The sequence below is a fragment of the Chanodichthys erythropterus genome, chromosome 15 (assembly GCF_024489055.1).
Source record: "Chanodichthys erythropterus isolate Z2021 chromosome 15, ASM2448905v1, whole genome shotgun sequence".
In the NCBI taxonomy this organism is placed as follows: Eukaryota; Metazoa; Chordata; class Actinopteri; order Cypriniformes; family Xenocyprididae; genus Chanodichthys; species Chanodichthys erythropterus.
In genome coordinates this window covers 6,842,818-6,864,386 of record NC_090235.1, presented here as the reverse complement: position 1 = coordinate 6,864,386, position 21,569 = coordinate 6,842,818, and the positions used below count along the sequence as shown (strand labels likewise).

General features: G+C 37.4%; 2 protein-coding genes, 1 long non-coding RNA gene and 1 pseudogene across 3 annotated transcripts in view; 2 read left to right on the top strand and 2 right to left on the bottom strand.

Annotated features, from left to right (window-relative positions):
* Window positions 1-1,627: 1,627 nt before the first annotated feature.
* Window positions 1,628-21,569, bottom strand: part of LOC137037660 (tapasin-like) — a 37,323-nt gene continuing 17,381 nt past the window's right edge. Inside the window, exons 7-8 of the mRNA XM_067411846.1 lie at window positions 1,867-1,886; window positions 1,628-1,724 (exon numbers count right to left, since the gene is read on the bottom strand). Coding sequence (XP_067267947.1) covers window positions 1,713-1,724; window positions 1,867-1,886 — 32 coding nt within the window. The 3' untranslated portion in view covers window positions 1,628-1,712. The remainder of the gene's footprint in view (window positions 1,725-1,866; window positions 1,887-21,569) is intronic.
* Window positions 2,052-4,429, bottom strand: LOC137002116 (tapasin-like). The gene is made up of 6 exons (XM_067361627.1): window positions 4,267-4,429; window positions 3,826-4,074; window positions 3,479-3,676; window positions 3,318-3,368; window positions 2,837-3,160; window positions 2,052-2,170 (listed from the first exon to the last, which is right to left on the bottom strand). The coding sequence occupies exons 1-6, from the start codon at window positions 4,427-4,429 to the stop codon at window positions 2,052-2,054; spliced, it is 1,104 nt and encodes a 367-aa protein (XP_067217728.1).
* On the top strand, window positions 5,724-18,223 carry LOC137037400 (H-2 class I histocompatibility antigen, K-K alpha chain-like; annotated as a pseudogene).
* Window positions 9,885-12,250, top strand: LOC137037662 (uncharacterized). The gene is made up of 3 exons (XR_010897307.1): window positions 9,885-9,993; window positions 10,986-11,062; window positions 11,928-12,250. It is a non-coding gene; the product is annotated as an uncharacterized lncRNA (long non-coding RNA).

The window sequence follows — 21,569 nt, the reverse complement described above, 5'->3', positions numbered from 1 at the left end:
AAGAGAGATGGGACACAATACAAAAGAGCTCAAAAGAATATCACTGGAATGAAGGTTTTATGACTGGGCAAGCACTTAAGGGCTCATGTTAATATTAGAAAAGCTGGAGAGAGCTAAGAGGGAAGGCCTGAAAACAGATGCGGAGGCTGCTTTGATTGCACTTCTCATGTAACACAGGGTTTGAAAGTCATTGATTGTCTAGAGTTGCTGTGCTGTTGGCAACTATCAACAAACACTTTGTATTTACTCTTATTTACTGTACATTCCTTTTTTGTTGGTTCATCATCTGCGCTTTATTTTTCTTGAAGCATTATTTTGTTGCGCATCAGCTGTGATAGACATCTGCGCACACTGTGTGTAACAGCATTTTTGAAAATCTGCTTACTCCATCTTTAATGTAATTCTTGTAAAAATGCACATACCATGTGTGCTTTGATAATGTTATACTTTGTATCTATATATAAAAAGCAAAGCCATATGTTTGTTTGTAATAGCTTCTAGGCTGTTAATGACTTTGCTGTTCAGTGAATCTTTACTTGTTTACCTTATATAGTAAAGTTAATTTATCATATTAAATGACATTGAAATATATTGCTTGATTTGACTGATCCATTTCATTAAACTACAAGATGTGTATGTTGTATTCTGGAAATATTATGTTTTGATCTTCCAAAAGCTATAATATATTGTAGCATTGTAGATTAAAAATAATGTGATTAATTTATCTGTATATGTGGTTATTGATTAGGACATGCAACTGCCATATTATATTAATAAAAGCAGTAGACCATATACACTTTCATATGATAGACTTTTCTCCCCCAAAATTTTAAATAAAATACCAATATTTTGCAGTATATTTTTTGAAAAATCCTTTAACTTTGTTTTATCCAAAAGCATTAATTTTCTTTGTATTCTGCATTTTCTGTTCAAGCCCTGTGACATTCATTATAAATAATTGTCCGACTTTCTGACATCATACATGTTTATATACAGTATTTATCATGCTTAACATTGTTGAAACAGAGGTTTGCAACTCAAAATCTAGGTCATATTTAACCTACAAAATTTGACTTATACAAATTAGAGCCCATAAGATTTTTTTTTTTTTTTTTTTTTTTTGAGTTAGTAACAGAAATTTCTACTTAGATATTACAAAGAATGCAATATGGTCTTTAGTTTGAGAACTGTTTAATGGTTTTCCTTTGTCGGATACAGTGATAAAACAGTGAGTTTGGCATGAATGTGAGATCAGATGTGTGATCAGAACATTCCCTTCACACTTATCAGGAAACTTTACAGATAATTCTCTGTATTTTTTGTGTTTATAACACAAAAACATTTTCACAAATTGAATCCATCTGCTGTCTACATTAAATAATATATCTCTAAACAATTGAGTTTACATTATTAATAAAGCTGTATTCATGAAAAAAAGCTCAAAGTTCAGAGTCCCAAAACTAAATATCAGCAACAGTCCTGCAATATTTAAAATGCAATCAAATCTACATTTTTTTATTTCCAGAATTTGTACAACTGTAATTTAAATATTTTAATATAAAAAAAACTTGCAGAGAGTAACCAACACAAACACAGCAATCTGAAATTGTTAAGCGAAGACTGAAACACATAAAACTATTCTGAAATAATTATTTACAAAACCAGTTTCTCTGCACACTATTCAGCTTTAAAAACCCCCTCCAGGTCCAGGTTTACTTCTCCTTCTACACAAGAGACAGATAGAAATAAACAGTTAATAAACATGACAGACAGTTATACTAGAGAACTAAAGACAGCATCGATGAAAATTAAATTTGAGAGTGTGGTTTAGCAAAAAAAAAAAAAAAAGAAGAAGATGTTTTTTACCTTATCAGTGTCACTGGAGTCTATATGAAAGACACAAAAATGTATATGCTTGGATATTTAATACATTCTGGGGCATCACATATTATTACAAACACAAATCTGTTCAATATTGCAATTTTTTTTTACACTAGAACAGGTTCTGTTGTCAGTTCACTTGTAAACAGCACTTTTGTGTTGCAGTGATGCTAGAAAACTGACTTACCAGAAGAGCTGAATGTCCAGGAAAGAAACTTTATCATGCCGTAAAGCAGCAGAGCAACAGCGACCATCGCCATCGAGTCCTCAATAGAAGGAGCGCTGACACCTGATGGGAACAAAACATACAATCAGGAGTTACAGAAAATTCTGATGGACATATATATTTTTTTGGAAATGAAATATGAATCTTGAACAACTGCCTGAATGAGTTAATGATTCTCTCATAAACACTGTCACTTGTCGCCACCTACTGGAGAAACCTCCAGAAAGAACCACTGAAAATCCCCATCACTAAAGCACAGTGTCTGTTTGAATATAGAGAAGTGGAGTGAACTGTTATCAACTTACTGGAACATTGCTCAGCCAATCAAATTCATTTTATCCACTATACAAAAGCTGCGTGTGTGTTTGCTCAATGTTGACCATCATAAATGACAGTTGATGGGAATGTATCTCTGTTAGTTCACTTCCTCACCAAGAAATCAGGACGAACAGAGAAATAACTGAATGTTGATGCATGTATTGGTGTGTTAAAGTCATGTCAGAAAGATTGCATTTAAGAGTTGAGCGCACATGAACGCCACCACAACGTTGTAATAAATGCAAAGTGAAACATTTTGTAAGCCAAGAGTTTCTCAGATGGGGTCTTCAGTGAGAAAATATGATGGATGACATGGATAAAGCTGTGTGTACATACATGAAACTATCCAGGTTTAATGATTTATAAACACTGTCTGAAAATGATGTGTCAGTCTATGACAGTATAACTCACCAATCACATTGAGGGCAGCAGTGGCTCGTCGTGTTCCTCCGTCATGTTTGGCCACACAGGTGATGTCACCACCACGGCCGAGCCCCAGTTTACTCGAGTCCAGCTCCAGACGGCTGCTCTGACTGAAGGTGCCGTCAGACGCCTGTCTGTGACCCGTTACACCGCCCTGACCCAGAGAGCGGGACTTCCCATCAGCCCCTGTGAACTCCCAGCCCAGATCCAGAGTGTGAGGAGCAAAACCAGACGCCTCACACTGGATCAGCAGAACCTGCCCAGGAACCAGCAGAGGAAGAGGAGAAGGATAGATGGAGAGAGACGGAGGCTCTGGAAAGAAAACAGACAGTGGTTATTATTATTTATATAACTGTAGTTTAATATAACAAATGCAGTTGATAAACGAGCTGGCTGCAATATCATATATAGAGTAAGTTATCCAAATCTGACTTGACTATGTCAGGTTCAGAGTATTCAATCAACTCACCAACTATCTCCAGGTCCACAGCTACCTGAGCCAGCAGGTGTGGAAGATACTCTGTGCAGATGTAAGTTCCTGAGTGTCTCACTTGAGATTCTTCCAGAATCAGGGATGCATTTCCTGTTTCATAGAGGCCTGTGATGTCAATATTGGCTCCGGTCTCTGACGTCTCTGCAAACCGATCGTTCTTGCCATCGTAAGCGAGGACCAGCCGTCCTTCACCCCGAAACTGATAACGCCACTCGACAGAGAATCCAGAGCCGTGAACTGGAGAAGACGGGTCGACCCAGAACCACAGTCTAACAGAACCTGTTTTCCCAGTCTAGAGCGGACCACAGGAGTTTTACTGGACACACTGAGAATGACTTTAGGAGAGAAAGACAGTAAGCATAATTATATAAAAGAATAATTATATGAAGCATAATGATTTACTATAATGTAAATATAGTATATATTATAATATACAGTAACATATAATGTTTTCTGCAATAACTAAGTAACTTGGGCTCTTTACCTTTGGGCTCTTTAGAAGCTGAAGGCACTCTCATAATATTGGACAACGTCAGCTGCTCGTCAAGCCCTTGTGCCGCCACTGAGAACCAATCAGCTTGCAGGTAGACTGGACTTTGGGCGGAGACAGTGAGAGCAGATGTCCATCTGACCATGGAGGCGTGAGGCATGAAAGGGTTAATCTCACACTTTGGTTTGTTCACAGAGCCTTTGGGAGGGTTCAGGGCGGCGCTACAGAACGAGCCAGCTGGATCTGGAGGAAGACAGTGCATTAAAGTGCAGTTGTGAGAAGTTTTGTACTTGTATAATTGTTTTATTGCCAGGCAGTATCACACTACTATTCTATAAACATTACAGTAGATACAGACCACAAATTGAGCAAAAAAGTAAACAAATTAACTTTGACTTGAGTACTAGACATACTGCAGCCTGCACTGACACTGACCAGTCACATAGTAAATCCTGGACGGGCTGATGTCTGCAGGAGGATGAAGTTCAGACATGGTCTCTTCACTGCAGTCTTCAGTTCTGATGAACATTAGAGATTTCTCTTGACTCATTGGTACTGAGAAACCTCCTCCATGACCGGGCTTAATCTGATCGCTCATTGGCTGAGCGCGTCGTGTTTCTTCTGCGATTTGTTTTCAACGCTGTTCATTTCAGATGCTTATCAGCGCCGCTCAGGGAGCAGGAGATCCTAACAGAAACTGAATGTATAACTTACTTCTTCAATTCACAGTAATATGGTGTGACGTCAAACAAAATTGTATTGACCAGATGTGCATCTTGTGTTTTGTTTCTCCAAAATTAAAACTGATACTGATCAGGTGCACAATAGCTGTGAAGGATGCAGCCTCTGAATTGGGTTATATAGTATGTTCATCTGTTTATATCACACTGAGTTTATTTCACAAATTAAACTAAATGTTTATCTGCTGCCTGATATCATTTTAATGACCCATGAGACAAAGGCAAGAAAACAGGCAGGTAAGATCCATATTATTTTTCAAACACCAGCCTTTTTGAACCATGTAAAGTTGATATCTCACTTTAGTGAGCAGATAATGGTGTCATAAATTCTGCCCAATGATTATGGATTAAAATCCTCTTGCACAAAGGAAAAATCAAACTCAGTCTTCATACTCAAATAACTTAACAATTAAAGAAATATAAAAATACAAAAACCAGCTTTCCATTTTGCTTTTTATTTAACATTTTTGTATTTCCCCAACCATTTATTATGTTTGTTTTTTCTTTTATTTATTTTAGCAAATTTATTGTTATATATATTTATTTATTCATGCACAAATATCTAAATTTATTTATTTATTTGTATTTATTTATTTATATATTTTTACATTTATTTTTGCAAAATATGTTCTTCTTACTTATGATATACCTAATGTCTAATGACTTAATTTTGTTTTTTTACTTTTATCAATCCAATCTAAGAAAACCTCATAATGATTGATGATGTTCTACTTGCCCTAAAAATCTATTGGCTGGAATTTACAACCTTGACACGGGACAATATTTCACACTCAATCCTGAAGAAGATGATTTCAAAGTCCAAACATGCGGACTGTAGCTCTTCTGCTCCTCGGAGTTTGTCTCGTTTGTCTCGTTTGTCCAGGTGAGTACATGTGAGTACTATAAGTAAGTAAACTGTATGATTTGATATTTCAGAACTATGCACTAAAACCATGTATAGTAGCTGCAGAGTCCACACAGACTTTCTTCTACAGTGGAAAGAAAGAAGGTTCTTTTTGCTTTGGATCTCATTACTTTCATGGACAAAACATTTTTAAAATATTTATAATTCTTAATGTATTTATATAAATTATAAACGTATTTTTATAAAATCTAAATATATTTGAAGATTTTTAAATATATTTATTTAAAAAAATACTGAAATACTTCTTTACTGCTGTGTCTGGAGACATTGACTTCCCAGAGTTCACTATTGTTGGTCTGGTCGATGAAGGGCAGTTTATGTACTTTGACAGCAACAAAATGAAAGTTGAGCCAAAGACAGAGATGAGACGGAAAGAAGAAGCAGATTACTGGGTCACACAAACACAGCTTGCAGCTGGAACTCATCAGGCATTCAGAAACAACATCTAAGTCGCAAAAAAAACAGTTCAACCACTCAACAGGTGTCTTCATCATGAAAACACACTTAAAAATACACACAACATTCCCATATAATACAATAGTACTTATGCTTCTTCACATGCCCTCACAATCTTTAATCAGAATAGCTTCCCCACCCTCTTGCAGTGACATCTTTTCTATGAATATGTTTACTGGCATGAGGGCGGGACAACCTGCCACTCACATGAGATTGACCAATAGCAAACCACAACCATCCAATCAATTCCCAGATGAACAGATTCAAGTCCCGCCCTACATTTTTTCTTGTTTGAGAAGCTGTTTCACTCAGATATACATCACAATAGGGAATAAAAGACTATCGCAACTTCAGTTTCATTCCAGCTATTATATTAAGTATAGCTGACATAAAATCTTACTAAAATTAACCATATCATAATTGATGTTTCTTACTCTCAAACACTAATAAAAAAGGTTGGTCTACTCTAGCCAATGCGTAAGTGCAGTGCAGTGTAGAGCAAAGTAGGCCGTAAGGTGAAGCCGTTTTTCGTTTCATCCCGTTCCCATGGGGTGGGGGCACTAAATTATTTTCATTCCAATAAGATCTATTGGTTTTGAGCGAGAAAATAAAAGTTCTCCATGTATAATCATGAAGTTTATTTTTTATTAGTGTTTAAAGTCGGCAATAGTTCCTTCCTCGCGTAATCGCCACTGCCAGTGGCGCTGGTGGCACCCACTGAGCAAATTACGTCCAGAAGACGTCTTTTTCAGGTCTTGTCTCAGGTTGAAAAGACGTCCACTGAGGGGCCAGAATGAAAGTTTTTATGACGTCTTTTTTGGACGTCTTCTGGACATCCGATATAGACGAACACACAGAATCACCAAAGGAGAAAAATCACAATTTTTAAGCCACCATCATGGAGATGAGTGTTTGCTTTAGTTGGGCTCTTGACCCTTGCCTTATTAATATTAGAGTTTGTTTGGGTAGTTAACTCAGTCATAACAGCCAGACAAGTAAAGAGAAATGATCAGGTGTTGGTTATGTTTCACATAATCATTATTAGACCTGAATCACTGAACTCATCTAGAGCCCAATCTCTGAGTTAGATTTACATTATTGATTACAGCAGAACTGTGATTCTACAGCAGAAGATCAGCTTCATCAATATAATATAAAGGATTTCACAAACAAAGCAAAAAAAAATCTTTCTCTTAGGCACACACAGACATCAAGAAGCAGCCTGTGAATCTCAATGACGGTGACAAGCAACATATTCTGATCAACAGATCAACTCTGAACATTAGAAAACAAGCTACTAAAAAGTCGCATAAACGGAACAAAATAAAATATGAGAATAAAGGAAATTACTAAGACAATTAAGCTCATAATTTATTCATGCAGCAATGCATGATGGGAGCCATGGATGAATTTTGATTGGTTGCTCCCAGAATGCACTGCAACATGCTTTTTGATGGTCACCACTGTTGAGATTCACAGGATGATTCTTGAAGTCTGTGTGTGCCTAAAATAAAGATTTTTTTTTTTGTTCAACACGCCTTTTCTGAAATCATGTGAATCGTATTGATAAAGCTGATCTTGTGCTGAATCACAGTTCTGCTGTAATCAATAATGTAAATCTAACTCAGAGATAGAGCTCTAAATGAGTTCAGTGATTCAGGTCAAATAATGATTATGTGAAAACATAACCAACACCTGATCATTTCTCTTTGCTTGTCTGGCTGTTATGACTCAGTTAAAACAGCCCAAACAAACTCTAATACTAATAAAGCAAACACTCATCTCCACGATGGTGGCTTAAAAATTGTGATTTTTCTCCTTTGGTGATTCTGCTTGTTCGTCTATATCGGATGTTCAGAAGACGTCTAAAAAAGACGTCATAAAAACTTTCATTCTGGCCCCTCAGTGGACGTCTTTTCAACCTGAGACAAGACCTGAAAAAGACGTCTTCTGGACGTAATTTGCTCAGTGGGGAATGTCCTAAAAAGAAACTTAGGTCCAGGACGGGCCTGCCAGTAGTTTGTGCAGGTCCTGTGCTTCCTGCCTTGTGCATAATTTGTAAGAAAACGGACAAGTACATTACTGTGGCATGCAAACGCCAGAAGGACCATCTTTCACAGGCAGAAACGTTGTCTGTAGGTGAGTAAACACAAACACACACACGCGTTTTAACTTTTAAGTTTTATGCTGTGCTGGATGGTGTAAATTTAAATTACAATTAGGCCTACATAATTTATTTAATGTTTACAGATTTTCATTGTTTTGCATACAGCCAGAACACTCAATATTGTTTAACAGTTTTTATATAGGGCCTAATGGTTTTTATTTACAATATCGTTTCAAGACATATAATACTATTTATTAACAGGCCAGTTGCTGAAAGCTGCTGAGATGAAGGAAGACACTAGCATTCTTGTGCATATTCAAGATAAAGACTGCGTGTCTCTGGAGGTGCAATACCACAAGTCCTGTTACAGACAGTACACCAGGTTCTTGACAAAGTCTACTGCAACAGTTACTGGGACCTCAGAGGAACAGTGAGTTGTTATATTGCATTATCAAATGATAATTAAAAAACTGTAGTACATTTCAAAGCCACATTGACCGTCTATACATAGTCTATATTTGTCTGTAAACACAGTTTTGACTGCACAACTCTTGGCACAATAATTCAATATGATGAAATGTGTAGTGGTTTGTGAAGGGTGAATGAACATGTAATGTTTTATTACCAATTATTATTATATTTGATATTTAAAATGGAAGCCATTGTGAAATAGTTATGGCACAAAGTAATATGTCTTTTCTGTTTTCTTTTCAGAAAGGAGCCAACCTTCGATGCTAGCTACAAGATCTTCTGTGAGAGGATCATCCGCCATAGAATAATTGTAAACCAACAGGTGCTGACCATGATGCAGCTAAGAAGGATCTTTTTAAATCTTGTGAAAAAACATGAAGATCTTGATGCTTCAAACTACAGGTAATTTAAATACCACAAGTTTTCTTTTTTTTTTTTTTTTTTTTTTTTAAATATGTAGCTTTGGAAAGAATGTTTATGCAACATTTTTTTATTTTCTTATAAAAATGGAATTATAAAAATGACAATCATAATCATATTTTACAAAGTGTTGAAGCTGATACACGCTGTATTTTAACTCAGTTGTTTTCAGTGTAAATATATCTTTATACCATTGTGATCATCTTTCCCTGTATCTTTGTTTCAGGCAGGATAAATTGAAGAGGAGGTTGATCCGTGATTTCCCCCAGCTGATATTTCACTCGCCCAACAAGCGCAACATCACTGAGCTGGTTTTTGTTGAGACACTGTCTGCAGAAAAGCTGATCGACAGGCTCCCTCATCCATCAGGTACAGAGTTACTGTGGCAATCCCCTTGTTTATCTTCATTAATCTCGGTGTACTATTTACATGTTATGCCTCTAATGCTATATTATATGGGGATTATATATATATTGTTTGGCACTTGGAAGTTTTGAGCAGTTATATTCAGTATAATCTGTTGCACGTGTATTATTGCCAGTCACGTTTATGTACACGTGACACCCCCTAGCGGCAGTTTGTATGCTTCCGACTGTGTTAATAGTGTGAATTTCATCTGTTCAGTTGTCAGAATGAATGTATCTGGATATTTATTTAATAATGCTGTTATTCATAATTGTTATTTGTTTGTTTCAGAACCACACGCATGTATATACGTACACTCTAAAAACTCCTGGGTTATTTCTTTAACCCATTTTCTGGGTTATTTGTGTTGGGTTAAAATTATGGGTTATTTTTTCAGAGAGTAACCATTTTCTGGGTTATAGGGCTAATATTTTGACCCAATTCCTGGGTTGTTTAGGTTTCTGGGTTATTTTTCAAAGAGTAACCCATGTTCTGGGTTAACGCCCCTCCCCCCGCCCCCCGCTGTTGTTCTGGAATTTTCTCACAACAGTCGTTTGAAACAACCGTCACTTGAACTTGAACGCACTCGATCCGTTTTGGCCTGGGCTTCTTCGGTGCAACTTCGTCGCGTATTCAAGGTAAGCAAGTATTTTCAGTGTCAATGTAACGTAAACTTTTCTGTCCCCATTGCTAGTTTAGCACCATTTGTTGAAAAAATGACCATGGCTTACCGTGGTAATTCTGTGGTGAGCATGTACTTAGCCGCCTGCGGATATCGCGACAACATCTAACTAGTTTAAAGTCCGTGTAAAGTCAAAATAAATATGTGTTTTAAGTTTGTCAAACTAAATAAGAAAGTGTTATTAACCACCCAGCCAAATTTGACGTAACGTAATAATACGATAAGTACAGTGCAGCTAGTGGCGACTTCATGCCGCGTTAAGGAGGTCGAACACCGGACGAGAAGCGCCGCGCTGCGCCGCGTCTAGGACAACTCGAGGTATCGTGTACTTTCTCAGTTTATGGCCAGCAATATTGTTATGTTTTAGGACATTGTGGAATTAAGATAATGTCAGTACTATGTTATGATTGTACTGTATAACGTTAATTAAATACGTTGCTGAGTCTGCAGTCTGAACACTTTACCTCAGAGCGTCCGTTAACTGAATGAATTGAGAATATCACCTGAAAATCCAATAACATAAGCAATTTTTATTCATGCAGCTGATTACTGTAAATTAATGTAAAATTAACTTTATATTGCAGCACATGGTGAAGTCAGTATATACATTAACGACGATTTGAGACAAATAAGTGTAAATTTAATATAAATCTATGTACATGGCGCGCTGTGGCGCTGCAGGATTTTGAACAAGGTCCTGAACCGTTGCTGGGCGCCGCCGGTGTGTGTACACTCATAGAGAACAATGTGTTTGAATTTTAAATACGCATCTCTTCCGGTGTGCGACCCCCTTTAGCCGTGGCTAGAGCGACGAGGCTACACAATAGTTATGTTAACCAGCTGCGCTGTGCTTATCATATTATACAGTGCTCTACGGGCTTAAGTAGTGAGAGTTAAAGAAGCGTGTCAAGTCTTCAAATTGTTGCTAACCTCTATTGTTTTCTCCAGGTCATTTTAAATGGACAGCTTTGTTGCTGATAAGCTAACTGAGTGGCGGATGTCTGAGCTGATAGAGAATTTTAGAGGTGAGCGTTTTACTCTTTTAAGGGATAGTTCACCCAAAAATGAAAATTTGATGTTTATCTGCTTACACCCAGGGCATCCAAGATGTAGGTGACTTTGTTTCTTCAGTCGAACACAAATGATGATTTTTAACTCCAACCGTTGCCGTCTGTCAGTCTTATAATGCGAGTGAATGGTAACACAATTTATAAAAGTCAAAAAATATGCTTATAAATTGACTCTTATAAATTGTGTTACCATTCATTTGCATTATAAGACGGACAGACGACAATGGTTGGAGTTAAAAATCATAATTTGTGTTCTACTGAAGAAACAAAGTCACCTACATCTTGGATGCACTGGGGGTAAGCAGATAAACATCAAATTTTCATTTTTGGGTGAACTATCCCTTTAACTGCCCTCATATCATCTCTCTATACCTAAATATTTTTCTTTAATATGGCTTAAATGTGTCAGTGCAAGATTTTGTGACAGTCACAACTTCTTCGACAGTGGGGAATGCATCTCTATAATAACCCTTATAGTTAAAAGATACTTGTGCCTTGTCTTTAAGCTGTTATGCATAATAATGGGCCAGATATTCACCTTTGCATTAATGTCATTATTACACTTGTTAATGAAAGAAAAGATGTACAGTATAGACTGTCATTCACACAAAATGGGTAATGCTGCAAAAGAACCACATTAGTTAACTAGCAAATTGGGCCACGTTTTTTTTTTTTTTAACAAAAAAAAAAAACAACAACAACATCATTCCCTTAAAAGTGATTATTTGTTAGCTTGATAATCAAAGAGTGTCTGGTGAGTGGTTCACAATTGTCTCGACTTATTAACAATACTCATGTTGTCTTGTTTTCTGTCTTTCAGGTGAAGACAGAGATGAGGAGGCATTTCTTCTCTTAGATGAGGACACTATCAAAACTCTTGTCCCTCAAGTTCAATCCAGTTATTGAATGTTGTCAAAAGAGAATGAGTTGTTTATTTTTCTATTTTTTCTAATGTCTGATGTTATTACAGTGTGACCTAAAATAAATAGGTCCAAGTGTGTAGAGTTTATGTAGAATTTAATTTAATTTAATGCAATAAAAATGTAAAAGTGCTTGAAGTGTGTAAGTGCCTGAAGTTTTATTTTCTGAAATGAGGCATACTGGCATAGTAACCCAAGTTAGGTTATTTTTGACCTTTGACCTTTGATTAAAAAGGGACCTACTAATTTCTGGGTTATTTCAACCCAGATATTGGGGTTGTTCTTTTGACCCAGAAGTTGGGTTATATTAACTACAATTTTGGGTTATTTTAACCCAAAATTTGGGTTAGGTATTTAACCCAGAAGTTGGGTCAAAAAGAATAACCCATTTTTCTGGGTTGAAATAACCCAGAAATTAGTTGGTCCCTTTTTAACCCAGGATTTGGGTCAAAAATAACCCATTATGGGTTATTTTTGACCCAGGAGTTTTTAGTGTGTATACATATTGAAAGACTGTATGCCCATGCCTACTGCAACAGTTTATTAAACACCCTCTATTCAGTTAATGGTCTGGTTCCTGTGTTCTGACCGACACCCGGGAGCGATTGCCACACCACCCACTGAGCAAATTACGTCCAGAAGACGTCTTTTTCAGGTCTTGTCTCAGGTTGAAAAGACGTCCACTGAGGGGCCAGAATGAAAGTTTTTATGACGTCTTTTTTAGACGTCTTCTGGACATCCGACATAGACCAACACGCAGAATCACCAAAGGAGAAAAATCACAATTTTTAAGCCACCATCGTGGAGATGAGTGTTTGCTTTAGTTGGGCTCTTGACCCTTGCCTTATTAACATTAGAGTTCGTTTGGGCAGTTAACTCAGTCATACAGCCAGACAAGCAAAAAGAAATGATCAGGTGTTGGTTATGTTTTCACATAATCATTGTTTGACCTGAATTTACATTATTGATTACAGCAGAACTGTGATTCTACAGCAGAAGATCAGCTTCATCAATACGATTCACATGATTTCAGAAAAGGTGTGTTGAACAAAAAAAAAATCTTTTATTTTAGGCACACACAGACATCAAGAATCATCCTGTGAATCTCAACAGTGGTGACCATCAAAAAGCATGTTGCAGTGCATTCTGGGAGCAACCAATCAAAATTCATCCATGGCTCCCATCATGCATTGCTGCATGAATAAATTATGAGCTTAATTGTCTTAGTAATTTCCTTTATTCTCATATTTTATTTTGTTCTGTTTATGTGACTTTTTAGTAGCTTGTTTTCTAATGTTCAGAGTTGATCTGTTGATCAGAATATGTTGCTTGTCACCGTCGTTGAGATTCACAGGCTGATTCTTGATGTCTGTGTGTGCCTAAGAGAATTTTTTTTTTTTTTTTTTGCTCAGAACAACTGTTTGTGAAATCCTTCAGATTATATTGATCAAGCTGATCTTGTGCTGTAGAATCACCGTGACGTTGTAATCAATAATGTAACTCTAACTCAGAGATCAGGCACTAAATGAGTTCAGTGATTCAGGTCTAATAATGATTATGTGAAAACATAACCAACACCTGATCATTTCTCTTTACTTGTCTGGCTGTTATGACTGAGTTAACAGCCCAAACAAACTCTAATATTAATAAAGCAAGGGTCAAGAGCCCAACTAAAGCAAACCCTCATCTCCACGATGGTGGCTTAAAAATTGTGATTTTTCTCCTTTGGTGATTCTGCGTGTTCGTCTATATCGGATGTCCAGAAGACGTCCAAAAAAGACGTCATAAAAACTTTCATTCTGGCCCCTCAGTGGACGTCTTTTCAACCTGAGACAAGACCTGAAAAAGACGTCTTCTGGACGTAATTTGCTCAGTGGGCACATTAGATCCAGCAATAGAACTCAAATACAGTCCTTTTAAGTCTCCCCAACAGAAGCAAAATCTGTTGTGCCGCTCTTTGATTTCCTGGATTATTGGTGCAACTGAGGAACCAACACTGGCCCATTATGTTGATATTACAGATGATTTTAACCTAAAAGTGATATCTATTTGTCAAGACATTGTGTATCTCGCATCTAAGGGCCGGAGGCAGACACCCAAATCATTGTGTCTTGGTCTAACCGTTCGCCATTTAACAGGTTCATCACAAATTGTGTCACTTCTAAATAGACTAGGACATTGTGCATCATGGGACACAGTCAGGGGCGTAAATCGCGGGGGGGACGGGGGGGACGGGGGGGACGGGGGGGACGGGGGGGACATGACCCCCCCTATCTGAGTGCTGTCCCCCCCAAAAAATATAATTAAAAACCACTCTAAGTATTGTAAATAAATGATATATCCTTAAAATAATTGTGTAAGAAGTAAAGCAATACAAACGCAAACAGGCGTTTTAAGTTTAGAAACATTTTGAGTGACCCCTCCCTTGCCTCACAGTGGTTTGGTCCACCGCGCACGTCACACTCGTGCGTGTAGAAATCGGGCGGCGCCGGCGGGAGAGAAGACAGACAGTAGTTGAGAGGAGCTCTAGTAAGTAGGCTGTTAAGGCTATTTTATTCAAAAACATCGGATGAAGTGGTTATTTTTGCTTTAATGCTGACGACGCTGAGTAATTAGTCATAACAAAAAAAGCAAGATGATAACATGATTTTTTTCCCCGTGAGTCCGCTATTTTAGCCATTATAATGTTACCTAGCGTTTGGTAGCTTGTTTACAATAGCTTGTTGGATACTATGTCACCCACACCAACAACAATTAACAGTGTGATAAGAATATGTGAACTGTAATAAGGCTAGTAGATTTACTGTTGTGTGTTGGGTTTTGCTCAAAGTGTATTCATCGTATTTTGGTGACTTGGTTGTAAACAACTTCAAAAATATTCCAATAAATAAATGATTTTGAATATTTTGGTCAATTTAGTCAGTTTTTTTATTGAACCAAAGAGAAACATTGAGCATAATGGCAGTCTACATGCTACACTAATAATAGTAGTAAGGTTTTCTTCTGTGTAACATTACATATATCCAGGGGTTAAATTGGGATTTCTTATGTGGGGGGGCTCTGTGGTTTCAGGCTTTCGAGGAGTGCACATGCGTATGCAAAGCCTACAAAATCTTATCAATTGACAAACTAAAAATAAGTCGACAGAGCCCTCTGCTATGAACACTAAAATGCAGATCAAAATCATTCTAGATGCTGGCAGTGTGCAAAGCTACATCTGATAACAAAGTCTTTCTGTAGGCCTAAAGGAGAGCATATCAATACAAAATACAGGGTATTGTCCTTTGGACAAGTAAATTGGTCACTTGTCTGACCAAAAAAGTTGTCTGGAAAAAATTGGATTTTTTTTGGTGTAAATATAATTTATTCTGAAGCTATATTCTCAACAGTGTTCCGTCAGCTTTTGCATATTTATATCTGCATATTTGTGATATTTACCCCAAGGGCATTTTTTCCCCTTATCTTATTACAAGCTTCATCTTTTATTTCATTTTTTCTTTTACATTTGATCAATAAATTCAATAAAAAAAATAAAGCAGGACTGTTATGAATCAAATTATATTTTATATATTTTTGAATATACAAATAAGAAATGTTGGGAAAATTTAAACATGAAACTGAACCGGCAGTAGGTGGTGGCAAGAGACTGTCCTAGTCATTCATTCAAACGATTTGTTCAAACGGCTGATTCATTCAAGAATGAGGCAGGTGTTTTGGAATAGGCTATTACTGAATCTTTGACTCAACCGATTCGTTCAAAATGCTGAATCATTCATTAATAAAATATTTATTATTAAATATTTATATTATCCATTATCAATCGCCACTTACACTAAATGTAATAGAATCATGCTTGCGTTTTGGTGATTCCCTAACTATTTTTGTTATTGATGTTTTAATCAGGACAAGTAAAGCTCTCTTTCTCTTGCCCCTTCAAAAAATTAAGCGTTAATGTCTAGCCCTGATAAGCCTATGTGCCGGGGCTCAGCCCCGGACGGCCCCGGCCCAATTTAACCCCTGCATATATCCTTTTATAAGTAAAATTTTGGCTGTATTATTTGTGTCCCCTTCAAAAATTGCTCTTGAGAAATTTTATGTTTATTGTCCCCCCCTACTGTCCGATGAAATTTACGCCCCTGGACACAGTTGTCAGTCTAGACAGTAGCCTTGCCCAACTTCAACTAGTAGAGGGCAGAGACAAAATACCAAAGGGGTTCTCAAAGAAGGTTCCTACAATACTTGTGTGGGACAATATTGACTTTGGGGAGGAGACATTATCAGGTCGTGGAACTACAAAGTTCTGTAGTTCAACCTGTGTCAACAACAAACAGACAACCACTACAGAAGGGAGTTACCTCATTCAGTGCACCCCCTTGCATTCCTATCGAACAGTACCATCAGTCTAAAAGACAAGGACCACAGAACTTGTTTCATCATGAAAGTGTTCCATTACAGGTAGACACATACAAATTAAACACCATGTCTGCTGCACAAACTGAACTGGCATATGTTTTTTTTAAAGTCCATAGATGCTGAAAGATGTACAATCCCAAGCTGGACAGGTTTCCATACATTGCTTCAAGGTGATGGCACTCTGCAAAAATCAGCACTTTATTATCTTCCAGTCATTGACTGGAAGATGTTCCTGTATGTCTGCAAGGAAACAGAGGAAAGAGCTACATGAGATGATGGCTCTGATAGTGATAGGGATGATACTGATTAGTAAAGATGTGCTAACTGAGCTTGTGGTGCACACACTCTTCTACAGAGCCTCAGTACAAATGTGTTCTTGTATATTTGTTTTTGTCTGCCACTTTATATTAGCAAATACAATGAGGAATAATTCTATATTGGCTGCTATAAAACAACTGAATCTGTTCTGCTGAAAGGAGTGATGGCTCATATTCTCTCTTTTTTTTCAGACTGTAGAAAAAAGAGAAGCCTCTCTTTTTTCTAGTTCTAGCATTTTATTTTATTCTGAATGTATGAATTGATTTGTTATAGAATATACATTCATTGTCTCTGTTCCTCAGATGTGCACACTTTCCAGGAAATGTACGGCTGTGAATGGGATGATCAGACTGGAGAAACGGATGCGTTCCCCCAGGAAGGTTATGATGGAGAGGACTTACTGTCTCTGGATTTGAAGGAGATTAGATGGATTTCCCCAGTACCGCAAGGACTCAGCACTCAGAACAAGTGGAATAATAACAGAGCTTATCTTGAGGGCAGAAAACATTACTTCAGCACCGTGTGCATTGAGTGGCTGAAGAAATATGTGGAGTATGGAAAGAGCAGCTTGCAGAAAACGGGTACATCAGTTCTCAGTGAGCATGTGCATGTTTTCATAAACAGACATATCATCCTGTAGCCCAAGACTGAAGCTAAACAGGGGGTGCCTGATTGGTCTGTACCTAGATGGGAGACCTGGGAAAACCAGGTTGCTGCTGGAAGAGGTGTTAGTGAGACCAGCAGGGGGTGCTCACCCTGTAGTCTGTGTGGGTACTAATGCCCCAGTATATTGACGGGGACACTATACTGTCATAAGCACCTTCCTTCAGATGAGATGTTAAAGAGTAGGGAGTAGTCTCATAAAGAGTAGGGAGTAACACTGGTGTCCTGGTCAGATTAATTCCATTGGCCCTTACCAATCATGGCCTCCTAATAATCCCCGTCTACTGAATTGGCTTGATCACTCTCTCCTCTCCACCGACAGCTGGTGTATGTTGAGCGCACTAGCACCGTTAAACCGTGGCAGCCATGACATCATCCAAGTGGATGCTGCACACTGGTGGTGTTGAGGAGAGACCCCAATATGATTGTAAAGCGCTTTTGGTGTTGTACATAAACATATGTATTGAATAGAATTCAAACTTTTATTTTGCAGGGGTGAGCCACAATAACATACACTAAAACCATCATGTAACTGAAGATTTTCTCAATTCCCAACATTGTCATCAATGAAAATACAAGCCAAACATGACACAAAACACTCTATACCATATTACTATAACAAATCAAAGAAAGATCATGTGTAATTTAGAATGATTATTAGCTAAGGTCCTTATAGCTATCATAGGTTTTATGGAGGTGGTAGGGGATGGCCTGGGGCTCAGCAAGTCTTCAGTCAGCAGTAACACCTTTGCTGTTACAGCTGATGAACAACATCCTGATTTTCCCCAAAACTCCTGAAGAAATCCAGCTGGCCAGTCAACAGTTCTATAGTGCTGCCAAAATCCCCAGAGTGATTGGCATCATTGATGGCACCCTTATCCCAGTGTCAAGCCCTGTGGTAAATGAGCCCTTGTACATTTGCAGGAAGGGCTATCCAGCCATTAATGTTCAAGTAGTGTGTGATCACCAGGGGATGTCCACTGACATTGTGGCAAAATGGCCTGGAAGCACACATGACTCTTTCGTATGGGACAATTCTGCAATTTGCCAGATTGCTGAAGAGGGTGGCGTTGGTGATAGCTGGCTGCTGAGAGAGAGTGGATATCCTCTTCACCCATACCTCTTGACACCTGTGCAGCATCCAGCCACCATTGCAGAGGAAGGATTTAATCAGGCCCATGGAAGGACATCAGCAAGTCCAGTGGTGGCCTGAAGCGAAACCCCTCCAAAAGCTGCTCTGTATTTTGTGGTTACTGCAATTCTCCACAACATTGCAGTCAGGGAAAATGTCTAGCTTCTTGATGAGGAAGAGGGGGGTCATGCTGGTTCTGATGATGATGATCCTTTGAACGCAGATCAAGGCAGAATGCATCCTGCAGGAGCAAAATCAGAGGACTTCTAATTCAAAATATGTTTGGTTAGTATGCTAATATTTTACAGTTTGGATAGTATATTTTCTATTATTTGTTTGATTTAATCTGACATAACTTGTGTTAATAAATATTTAGTTTATTTGTCCTATGTTCCCCCCTGCAGCTTCATTAAGATACTTTTGCAAACAATAAATATGTATTTGTTTCTGATTCTATTCTAGTTCTGTGAAAACACAAAACCACTACTTATTTATACCATTTTTTTGTAATTTTATTTGGGTGCATTCATTGACTATAGATAAATATAAATATAAATATAAATAAATACTGTGGTTAGAGTGTGTGATATTTTAAATACCCTATGTTAATGTATTGAATTTACATTTCCTTAGCGCTTAGCACTCAGTCCTCTGCATATGTTGTATATGTGTAGAGTACAGGTAACATTTAATATATGTGAAACCGTAACTGTCATGATCACCGTCTGCTCCTGTCAAACTACACTTCCCACAATCCTCCCTGCCAGTCACATTATCACTCCACACCAATCACCTGTCGCCACATACAGCCTAGCACACCACACTGATCACCACACCCATCTGCAGCTCATTACCAGGACTATAAAGGACTTCCACACAGACCACCTCACCGCGAAGTATTGTTAACTGTTGTTGCAATTCCGAGCGTTCCCCTGTGTTTACTGTCTGCCTGATTTGCTGTTACCGTTCCTGCCTGTTCCCTGTTTATTGACCCGTTGCTGCCTGTCCTGACCCTTGCTTTGTTTACCGACCTGTTAGTGATATCTGCCAGTCCCGACCTCTGCCTGTACCTGGATTATGATTCTGTTTACTAGTGATGGCGAAATGAAGCTTTGTGAAGCACCGAGGCTTTCCCCTCAAGTGTATCGTAAAAAGGTTCATTACTCGAAGTTTTTCAACACAGTGCACACTAACGACATCTTGTGGTCAAAAGGTGGAAAAACTGCCTTTGTGTCCCAGACGACCCAGCTATTTTTGGACTGTTTCATGTAATAAATCAGTTTGTGCTATGAAAAGCGTATAAAACAATGTAAATTATTATTATACATAAAAAAGTCTTTCACGTGTCATTTCACTTACACAATATGAATAAATGAGTCTGAATAAAATTTGGGGGGAGAAATAGGCAAGCTTTGGCATATATTATCAAAATAAATGATTGTCATAGAATGAAGTATGAACTGGGAATAAATACAAACTGAACACATGTAAATTTTTATTCGTATTATGGCATATTCTTTTGCTAAAAAGCAAATGACTCTTCACATCTGCGCAAGGGTTCATGTTATGTGAATCAGAATACGAAGCAGTCACGTGGTTGTGTGCGAAAACGAAGCTTCGGACGTCACCGATCACGTGGTTATGGCAAAACGAATCAAGCTCCGATACAGTGCTTCACTGTGAGATGTTTCGTTTTTTTGATACAAGCTTCGAAGCCTTGGTGTCAAACGTCACATCACTACTGTTTACCCTCTGCTGTACCTGTTTGCTCCTGATTTACCCTGCCTGTACAACCACGCTTACATTTAATAAAACGCTGCACTTGGACCCCCTGCCTGAGTCTCCATTCACAACAGTAACATACTGTTTAACAAATATTGTTATATGAGAAATTTGTCTTTGGGAATGTTTTAAACAAAGATACTCACTTTTTTTTATTCAATGCCACAATAATAAGAGGTATTACATATTTACATTATCATATGAACATTAGCTGCCAGGGAAAAAGAAGGAAAAAAAAAAAAAGAAAGAAAAAAAAGGAAATATTACATAAATTTCAGTGCTTTCAGAGCATTACATGTTTTCAGTGCTTTTTTGTTTGGTTTACACTGAGCCCACTTCTTATGTATATGGTATTTTCCTAATAAAATTTAAAAAATGATGTAAAAAAGTACATCAAATACACAAATTTCTATCATACAATCAAGTTTTCTATTAATATAGAATTCAAATCTTTCCAAAATAATCTTGTGTAAATACAGTGAAAAAACAGATTCAAAATAGTTTGTTTTTCTTGTCCACAAAATTCACAGGTATAGGAAATATTGAGCTTAAATCTTTCCAAAACATGCTTAGCAGGATAAATTCTATGAAGTATTTTATAAGACACTTCCTTAATTTTGTTATTGATACAGAACTTATATGAAAGTTTCCATGCTTTAACCCAAGAGATATTACCCAAATAAAGAAGACCAGAAAAATTGTGCAGCAGGAAAAGACACAGAACAAAGAGCATTTATTATAACCTTGTTGCTACATTGAATGTTTTAGAACATCAACATTATCAATGAAAACATTCTGACAAAGATTATCCATGTTGATTTCCACTGAACTAGAGTTCTTTAAAAGTAAAGTAACGCTCTTTGGGATCGCGTCAAGAACAAAAGCAAACTCTCTTGGTTTAACTGGAAATTGAAATTTTTGGAGAAATTCAGTATACGACAACAAATACCCATGGGAATTAAGCAACCGTCTCACTAACATAATACCTTCATTGAACCAAGTATAATAGAATAATGATTTGTTTTTGAATAGTATATCTTCGTTATTCCATATGAAATAATTATGGGGTAAGAAATTGTGCTTGTATACTAATTTCCATGCTAGCAAGGCTTGTCTGTGAAAACCAGCCAATTTAACAGGAACTTTGTCGACAGAAAAAATTCATTTCAACAAAAAGTCTATGCCTCCAAGAGTATTAAATATATAATTAGGAAATAAGGTCCAATGATTTTAT

Excerpts from the sequence above, each read along its gene's own strand:
- LOC137002116 (XM_067361627.1), bottom strand. The coding sequence starts at position 4,429 with ATGAGCGATCAGATTAAGCCCGGTCATGGAGGAGGTTTCTCAGTACCA. Across the intron at positions 3,677-3,825 it reads AGCTTCTAAAGAGCCCAAAG|TCATTCTCAGTGTGTCCAGT; the intron begins GTAAAGAGCCCA and ends TCTCTCCTAAAG. Across the intron at positions 3,161-3,317 it reads TGTGGACCTGGAGATAGTTG|AGCCTCCGTCTCTCTCCATC; the intron begins GTGAGTTGATTG and ends TTTTCTTTCCAG.